General features: G+C 37.1%; 1 protein-coding gene across 1 annotated transcript in view; it reads left to right on the top strand.

Annotated features, from left to right (window-relative positions):
- LOC122074090 (increased DNA methylation 1-like) overlaps positions 1–10,355 on the top strand; it is a 61,285-nt gene that overhangs the window by 25,453 nt on the left and 25,477 nt on the right. The window contains exons 3-4 of the mRNA XM_042638917.1: positions 6,864–6,978; positions 8,493–8,578. Of these exons, the coding sequence (XP_042494851.1) occupies positions 6,864–6,978; positions 8,493–8,578 (201 nt within the window). The remainder of the gene's footprint in view (positions 1–6,863; positions 6,979–8,492; positions 8,579–10,355) is intronic.

Genomic DNA, 10,355 nt, shown 5'->3' with positions numbered 1-10,355 from the left:
CAAGGTCTGTAGTTGTCCCATCAATGTAAAATCCTTGTTCCCAACCTTGATTTCCACTTTAGTTAGAGAGAAATATGGCTGACAGCAACTTTGGAACAAAAACCCTTCAAAAAATCTTTTTTTTTTTTCTGAAAAATTACCCATATTGGCCATTATATGACCGTAGCGCCGATACGTATCAATACTCACCGATACGTACCGATATATATCGATACTCACCGATACGTACCGATATATATCGATACTCACCGATATGTGCTGATATATACTGATACGTACCGATCGATACATACCGATACTCACCGATACGTATCAATACATACCGAAACGTACATTTTACCTCAATTTTATATTTTTCATAGTCGTATCGAGGCATGTCATATCGTATCGATGTGTATTAGTGGTGTATTGATGCATATCAGTATGTATTGTAGGATATATATCGATACGAAATGATTTAAAAAATTCAATGTATCGTATCGACCGACTAAATTTAAGATACGTATCGGAGGGTATCGTATCGGTATCGGAGATACTTAAAACCATGCCAGTATCTAATTTGATGATCAAACTTCAAATTAAGCATGCATGCATGTAATCCATCATATATTTCACCTTGCATGTGAAGGATCAAGCCTCCAAACATCTTGCATGAACTTTTACAACTGAGAATTAAGGTAGGATTTCTCTAAATCCTCATGTATTATTTCTGTTTTAAGAATCTAAGTGAGAATCCTCACTCTCAAGTCCCAATTGGCCATGGTAAGTGTGCATCCTCTTACAAAAATTAGTTCACATTTCCAATTCCATTCTTCAAAACAGAAAATTAGATTTCATAGGATTAGGATTCTCCTGAAATTTTTCCAGAATTCCTTCCTTACAACAGAATTCAGTCCTATCCCTCTCTATTTCTAAATTCTTTCTTAATATAGGTTCCTATAAGGGAGAAGTACCTACCTCTTTGCTGAATTCTGCAGAACCCTTCCAAGTAAGTCAATTTCTTCTCTAATTTCCTTCTCTTCTCTTCTTCTTCTTCTCCTCTTTTCTTTCTTCTCCTTTCTGTCCGAATGAGAAAATGAGGGAGAGAAATAGGGTGGTGGTGGTTATTTGTAACCCCACTAAGTCTTAGTGGCCCACTACCTATAGTATGGTGTATTACATATAACATATGCATATTACTTACACTAATTTAAATTTCAGATTATATATTCTCCACCCATATTAAATTATAATTTCTAATTTCATAATTTTAATTCATTATATTATATCTACCCCTTATAATATAATATAATATTATATATTTATATATATATATGGGTATATACACGTATATAGTACCCATCTTAAAATATTATTTAATTATGTATTACCCATCTTAAAGTATTATTTTAATTACATATTTTATTATTTATCTTAAGTAATTATCTCTGACCCTTAGAAATAGGTCTACATGTCCAAATTCCAAATGTGAGACCCATTTCAGCCAATTCTAGCATTCTATCTAGTCAACAAGCCAGTTGGACATATATATTATTTATTTATTTATTATTATTATTAATTTTTTTTTTAAACCCTTATTGAAGGTGAATAAATACCTGCTGGCCCACTTTCCTGCTGTTTCTTCCAACACTGTTGGCAGAAGGTACAGGTACATGTTGAGTCAACCCTTCCTTCTTGGCATTCCACTGCTACCAGCCAAGCTAGTGTTGGCTTTTCAGCTTGTCACTCTTGCCTGTTCACAGTCAATGTAAAGAAGTAAGATTTGGGGTGTTATACCGCCACTGCGGGGTCTGGGGATGGTTATGGCCCTTTAAAAACGTATACCTAGTGCACGAGGCTCTTACCACTGCGGGGTTTGTGGAGGGTCATAATATATGCAGTCTTACCCCTACTTCGCGGAGAGGCTGTTTACTGAATCGAACCCATGACCGTTACGTCAGAAAATGGAGCAACCTTACTGTTGCACCAAGGCCCACCCTCTAGGGTTATGGCCCTTTATATAACATAATGCATGCATGTATTTTTTCCTCGAAAGTTGGGTTTCCTCTCTTCGATATGTCATTGAACTCATTTGTCGCTGAATTTTCTTTTCAAATTTTCTATGAAGACTCACTGAATTGCTTCGTGAAATGTCTATTAAGAAAGACTCATTGGTTGACACGCATTGTCATGAAAAGAATGTATTGGATTCTGTTTTGGATGCAAGGTCCAACTGATTGAATAGGGTTACTATTTTCTGAACTACTAAATGTAACTATGTGGCCATTAAGTCATTTGTCCATGGTTGTGATATGTAGCAATGTGATACACGAGGGGAAGGATAAGCTTGCACAAGGGGAAGAAGAGCTGTTGAGTCTGTTTTATTTATTTGGAGTTAATTCTGGTTCAGCTGAACCAGTGGTTTAGTTGGCAGTGGTGGGTCATGTTAAGTTATTTGGGCCAGATTCAATTCGGGGGAACCTTAGAGATGGCTTGCAGTTATAAAAGATCACCTAAAATTTAAGAGAGAAGATTTAGTCAATAACAGCTTGGCTGTGGTGGTGGTGGGGCCCAGTTAGGAAGTTGCAAGCTTAGCAATCTCTATTTCTTGAAATCAGATCTTCAAGACTAGTCGTTCATATAGGCGACACATGGTGTTGGAGGGGCCTAGACGCAAGGCGATAGTAAGAAGGCGACCAATGCATCCAAGGTGCCTGCCTATGGAACAAAAGCGCCCATTTAGGCGATGCTTGACAACTTTGGTTCCAGCCCTGTTGTGGTGATTCAACAGGTTGGGTATGGTGGTGATTCCATTCCCACAGGCTTTGGAGGTGATTCCAAAGTCATATATTTCTGCTTATTTATTTAATTCCCTGCAGTATTTCTTTTCACAGCTTAAAATTTCCATATCTGAATTTCTCCTTTCCCAACTTGTGCTGATCTGTTACAGTCTCCATTCCAGTCCAACCATTGAGCGTCCTATTGGGAAAAGCTATTGGGTAGGTCTTGTCAATTCTGGAGTCCTTATGCTTCTGGACGAATGACTTGTTATTCTATGCTAAAGTCTGTTATTGATTAAAGAGTCCTATCTTTAAACAACTTCTTAACCTTTTGGTTCCCACTCCATTGATTGCGGGACTGTTTAATCTAGTTTATTCCCTGAACAGTTATCATAGTTTCTCCCAAGTTTCGGGCCAAAATATGACAATTTGACGACCGAAATGTCCAATCGAAATTTTCAGCCAGAACATACAAGAGTTTGGTTGAATTTTGACTGAAAACTGAACATTTTCGGTTGAATTTTGACCTTAATTTTGAACTTTGGATGTGACAGATATCACTTGGTAGCATAATTATCATCTCCAACACCATCATTAGTCTGTTGTCTAAGACGTATTTATTGTTATTTCCAGTATAGACAGATGAGGCCATGAAATTTATGGCAGTACTGAATATGAATGATGTAGTAACTGGTACTGGAAGAACCGAAAGAGAGACAAATGAGCTCTAATGCAGGAGCATGCTAGAGAAGGCTTTCTATGCTTTCATTGTTTAGTACAAACAATTGGATCAGTTTGGACTGAAATCGATTATTTCCATCACTTCTCTAAGGGATTAATTTTGGATGGTTAAAATTTCTCTGTTTTGCATGATATAGTTACCATTTGAAAGGTGATTGAGTTACGTATCAAACTTGATTCAAAATCTTGTGATTTTGAGTTAGCAGGGTGACCAACTGGCCATTCTTTGAGGGTATTTCTATTTTAGAACGTCCGATTAGATTGGGACTTCTCCTTAGAGTCAATTTCTATTTTAGAAAGTTAATTAGGCTAGGTGTTCTACTTTAAGAGTCTATTTCTTAAAGTAATAGTTAATGAGGTTTTTTTTTTTTTCTTTGCATAACATTCAAAAAATAAATTCATGTAGGAACATGGGGGTCTACAAAAGCATTGTAATTGCATAAATTTAAGTGTAATGTTTTTGCTTTTGGTTCTATTCCAAGTTGTTTTATTGTTAAACCCTAGTTTTGTTCATTTTGAACAAGCCATTACCTCTTTCTCCTTCTTTAACTAACATGGCATGTTGTTCTCTTCGCTGCTAGCATGCACTTCCATTTTCTATGCTGCTAACCTAGGTTACAGTTTTTCTTCGATGGGTGTGTAAGAATCAAAAGTAGTGCAAGTTACTGCTTTTTATGTTATAGTTCTTTCTAGTTGGCCCATCATCCACCGGGTTAGTGATATCCTTGAATCAGTTTCAAATCTGTAGAGATGCAACCCTAAAATGATGCAGAAGATGACGGAAAAACAAGAACAACCAATGCACACAGGTTTATGAGGTTCGGAAAGACTGCTTGTCGAGGCACCTGCACCAGTACTCCCTAGATTAAACTGTGACGGAATACAAGACATCGTATACCATCACAATCATGGTCAATGATGCAGTTGGGTGATGGTTTTAGAAGAATTTCTTATGATTTGCTTTCCTTTTTCAGTCTTAGAATTAGTTGGTAGTATTTTTATTTGGGTGAGATTTTTATTTCAGTTGCTATTTAGGATTAGTTTCCATTTTCAATTAGCTTCCAATGTTATGTCATTATTTTCTTTAAATAGCCATATAATGGAGAAGAACTCAGATTTGAAGTTTTGATTTGAAATTGGATGTTTGCTTGGCTGAAGCTTTGGCTGCCGTGACTCTCTTTTCTGTTTTCTCTTCTCTTCTTTTCCTTGTCTTCTCCTTCTTCTTGCTGGTTCTCTCCCAGCCCCTGTTCTGGGCAGCAGTGGCAGCACCTTAGAGATCGATAGATCTCCTTCATCTCATCTTCTTTCTTCACCAACTTTTGGGGATTAGTTCACCATGGAAGGACGACCCTAAGCTTTGAATCTCAGGCCTGAAAGTGCTCCCTGCTGTGAGCAACGAAACCTGCAACTCAGGTTACCTAAAGCTACTGCTCAGATTTGATTGCAGAGGGAACTGTTCTTCTTTGCTTGGTGTTTCGAAGTGTCTTCCGGTGGGAATCAAAGGCCATAGAGTATCCAAGCTTCACCCAAGGTTTGGGGCTGAATCGATGTGCATGGAGGAAGTTCTCATCACCGCAACCCCTGTTTTTGCTGCTGGCTATTGTTTCTGTCGTGAGGTTGAAGACAACCTCATAAAGTGAGTATTTTTAAAAAATTTCCCCTTATTTCTTAAAGTGCCCCTACCTTTTATGCCTATTCTGGTTTGTCCTTATTTTAATTTATACTCCTAGTTTGTCTTTGGCTATACTTTTGCTTTCAACTCAGGTCACTTTTTGCCTTCCCTTATTTAAGTTCTAGTTAATTACAAAACTGCCATTCTGTTATGAGTTTCTACCTATTTACAGGTTTGCCATCTTCATTGGAAATTTGATTTTATTTACAGTTCTACCATCTTGTTGAGACTCTATTTTAATTATAAAATACCATTGATCATTGCAATTGACTAATTGAGTGTCCAAGTGGGCCCTAAGCAATCCGAGTCCGATCTTTGGAACCCGGATCCGCATCAGTCAATTTACTCCAAGTATTAGGATTATGTTTATGTGGCCTTGCATCAGTTGTGGGTGCATTGACAAGATATTAAGCAGAGGAAGTTTAGTTGTGAATTTTATTTCTTTACGATCAATCTTGGTTTTGGTTGGCTAGGATTTTGGAGGGATCTTTAGAATCAAAACATTTTAGGATAAGCCAGAATATGATATACAATTATTGTGAAGATATTCATAGCGACTGAAGGAGATGACCAAGAGATATAATGTAGTATCATCTGTCATCTTTGTTCCATCATCCTTAAGGAAAGAAATTGAAGAGGATAATTCCCATTGAGTTAGTGTCATGGATGAAATGAAAGGTACTCCAAAGTGACGTGATTTGTGCACACGACTAGAATAGAGTGTTTAAGTTTTATAAGACTGCCATAGGACCTGCCATACTTAATGGAGCATGTGTTAGGCAAATGAGGAACAACACACATGATTTGACTTTGCCTGTTAGCAATGATTTGGCTATAACAAAGATGATAGAAACAGGAATGAATGCGTTTGTGGGAACCTGTGGAAATACAAATGGTTATAAGATGATGCAAATTTAACTGAGATGGTTAGGTTATGTGCAATGAGGACCAGTGACTGCACTGGAGAGGAGAGTTATATTGCAAGTTGAAGGCATAAATTTTATGGGGAAGGTCAAAACTAAAAAAGGCTGAAGTGGTGATAAAATCCATATTCTCATGATTTGGTAGAGGATATGTCATATGTCTTCATATATACTTAAATGGAAAAATATTCAGTGATTAGACACCCACTGGTTTGGAGATTGTTATATCTCTTGTTTCAGATACTTTGGGAAATACATGAATGGTAAAAAATGAATCCAGGAAAAAGATTCTCATTTGATTGCAGTTCTATTTCTTTTCTTTTCTGTTATTGTCTGAATTTTTGTTTTTCTCTGCTTTTGGACTGCTCTATTAGTTGGTCTTCTGGTGTTTCCACTTGGGAGGTGTTCATCGAGTTACACGTGTTTACCAAGGCCTTGCTATATCATTCTAGAATTATGCAGCTACCAATCTAAAAGACTGCACTATGTTCAATGGTTCCTTGTTTTTTGTTTGTAGCACAGTGTCTCACTTTTTAACATGCACAACTTATTTTTCTTTGTTATCATTTTGACTTCTCTGTTGTTATTTCTATTTTTGATTAATACTAAGCCTACTAGGACTAGTACTACTACAACAACTGGACATATACAGGGACTTTGATGTCTCTGCCGAGGGCTTCCTTTTGTAAATGAGTTTAGAGCTAGGTTGATATTCTTCTACTTTTATATGTGATCTTCTTATTCTTGTTTTCTGTTTTGTTACTTCAGGAGCTCCCTGAAGGAAGTTGGTATTGCTCATATTGCACCTGTCGGATTTGTGGAGATGTGGTCAATGACAAGGAGGCTTCCATTGTACTAAAATGCTCACAGTGCGAGCGTAAATGTGACTGTTTCTCCTTTAATCTGTTATGATTTGTTTCCTTTTGATCTAATCTTCCCAATGCTTTCCACGGACTTGAAATTGGTTGCAAATATGCAGAGGATTTGTACTTTGGATTGAAAATCTTCAAAATACAATTTAAATAGGTCCACTGCTGTTACAATGAGAAAACTGTTACATCCGCTTATCCCAATCAAGCTGTTATGTAAGGCAATACTAATGTATATCAACGCCCCCCGCATGTGCAGACCTGTACACACATAGCCCTGTATGTGACACACACTTGCAATTCCTAGGAATCAAACACTTGACCTCCCTGCTCTGATATCATGTTACAACTGCTTATCCCAAAAGCTTGAACTGTTAAGTAAGGACATTAACAATGTATCACAACAAAAACAGATAATGCAGATTGCTTTATAACTGGAAAACTGATGCAAATTCTTTTGAAAAAGAAAAATTTTTAGTACCATGTTAAGCTTGGTAAATAATATAGTGGAATATATGAAGTGGATACCGTATTGCATGCCTTTGATCCTTTGACATGGTCACTGTTCTTTCTAGTCCATTGCGTCTATCGTTAACTGGTGTTTCGCTTTTTACATCTATCATCCCCCAAAGTAGATAATGAATTAACATATGTTTATTGTTGGAAACCCCATCCCAACGAAGAAAAAGGAAAAAAAAAGTGCTTATCACAAGAGTGAATTTGGAAAGAAAAGTTAGATGACTTGCCCCTTTTGGTTTTAATGTATTCACTTTCGTCATTCATAAGCCAAGGAAGCTCATTCCTTATTTCTTTTAGAGTCTTTACACCAACATGTGTCAGTCAAACGTAAAAAAGCATTAGATGTTGTTGAGATCAATGTTATAAAGCCTTGGCCATACTGTATGAACTGTAGTTCTGCTTCAATGTGTTCCAAGCCTAAATGGTATATGACCTGTTCTTAAAGGTACATAGAATCTGGCCTGCTGAATTGTTGAATAGGCTGTATGTCCATATGATTTAGCAATCCATGGAGTTAAGCCTACTAGCTGGAAAGGGAATCTTCTTAATAAATGTTGGAAAGGGTTCCAAACATCTTATTACTCTACTAAACGAGCAATGGCACGGGTCACTAAGACCTTTTGAATGAACTGTTGAAGTGAAAGAGTGGGGTCCTACCCTTCACATCAGGAAACTCTGGTCAACTTTTGATTATTTTTTTATTGCCAGTAGAATCTACCAAATTGACTGGGTTCAACCAACTGATCTCTAATTTGGACTGGCCATGCCTCTAATTGATTGACCATTGCTTTGTTTGTTAAAAAAATAGTTATAGTATTTGTCTCCACGTTCTTCTTCATACTAGTTTGCAACAAGTTAAGAGGAATTCTTTTTCTGTTAATTTAACTTTTTTATAATTATATACATAAGATTCCTGATGAAGTTGAAATTCTGTAATTCCTTGTATTGTATTTTCTCTGATTTTTATGGAAGATATGTTTTCCCTGATAATCATGATTCTCTTGAACAGATCATAATGCATGTGTAAAAGAAAGTGATATGCATAAAGAAGGCACTGTTTCTGGTACATGGTTTTGTGGGGGGAACTGTCAGGAGGTATGTATGCATGTTCCATAATTCAAATTTATCAGTTAAGGATGGTTTCTGTTTATAGAAAATATGCAATGGAATGTGAAGGTTGAAGAATGGGTGACCGTATGAACTGGGTAATTGCCCACACGGACCTTATGCTGGTTCCCTCTTGTTTTGGGACCAGGCCAACTCTTCTTCTCTTCATCCTTCTTCAGATTTATTTATTTATTTATTTTTTGGGGGGTTTCCTGGCTTCAGATGTAGTAATGGAGTCTGCTCTAACCTTCTAATAAATTCAGTACTAGTCCAAGATAACAGGATCACAGCACCCAAAAGTGACCAGATTTAAGAGTTTCAGAACTCAAAATAGACCACATGATGCTGATAAGAGAAGTCAAAAATAAAAATAAAAATAAATAAATAAAAAAATTTATTGAAAGCAAGGGTATTGCAGGTCTGTTTTTACTCCAGAAATTCAGTATTAACTCAGGCTACGTTATGCCATACTGATCAGCAATAAGATGCCCTCAAATAACCCACAGGAACAGTACCAACTATATTGACATAAACTGAATATACTCAACATCGAAGAGACAGAATAGAAGAGATAAGATAGAAGAAGGTTATGATTTAAAGAGTCACCCCAAGCCTAGGCTAGTATCTCACCAACCACCCCAGCCTCTCACCAAGAACAGAATCTCACTGCAGCTCTATTTCTCACAGAAGAATTGGTTAAACTCAATTTCATTCAACTTCTGATTTCAAATGCTCACAGACAACACTTTTTGTAGAGAAGGCTGGGAGGATTCTAAACCCTCATTAACTTCCTCCTAGACAATGGCTTGTACATTTCCACGGACTTACATTGGAACCTTTTCAAGAAATTTAACAAACTTTATATTTTCAAGGTCTTTCACAGCTAACAGTGAAACAAACGATTGACATCCCCAAGACTTCACAACTTTAGAGGACTAGGTATAACTAAATGGTTAAATACGTATTGGCCACGTATCTCTCATATATGGGCTTTCAAAATAGGGGCATTATAATAGATGACATAAAGTTCCCAGCCCATGACCCATGTCACCCATTAGGCTACTTATGTAACTCTAGACTAGAATTTGACCTTGTTCCGGCCTGAAGATTTGTGCTGAACCTTCTTGATTTACATTAGCTCTCTCTGGCTTGAAAAAAATTCATGGTGATGATGCGGTCACAACATGTGATTAGCGGATTTGACCAGTCCCAAACAAACTCTGGTAATGTAGGAATGTTAAGAGTTAAGTATGCAATCCTGGGAGTATTCTCTTCAAAGTAGTGAGGTGGAATCACAAACTCAATAAATTCTCTGATTGTAAGAACACTATCTTGATTCGTCATGGCTTCATGAGGTTCATTATTTTGACAGTTGATCTCAACCACTGCCTCAACTTCCCCTGTTTCAGCTTTGTCTGCTTTGTTCTCTTCAAAGTAGACTTCCACATGAGAATCCTCTACCTGTAGGTCTATCGTCTTAGAATTTTCAAGCACTAAACTCTTTGTCATTGTACTCCTTCAACTCCATCTTCACTTTGTAAGTGTCATCTTGGCGTCGCTGCGGTGTGCCTTTGCAACCATCTTACATGCTGGTTCTGACCTGTTCTCAAGAATCTATTGCTCATTTCACTTTCAAATGGTCCAAGAAAGCCAGTAGAATTGTTGGTTATGTTATTTCTTTATCCTTTAGGAGCTACTTCTACTGTTCCAAACTTGCAGCACCTCTTTAAAGGATCCTCCATCTTAACCCCAACTCACCCAAGAT

The sequence above is a fragment of the Macadamia integrifolia genome, chromosome 3, assembly GCF_013358625.1.
Source record: "Macadamia integrifolia cultivar HAES 741 chromosome 3, SCU_Mint_v3, whole genome shotgun sequence".
In the NCBI taxonomy this organism is placed as follows: domain Eukaryota; kingdom Viridiplantae; phylum Streptophyta; class Magnoliopsida; order Proteales; family Proteaceae; genus Macadamia; species Macadamia integrifolia.
This window is presented reverse-complemented; position numbering and strand designations above follow the sequence as displayed.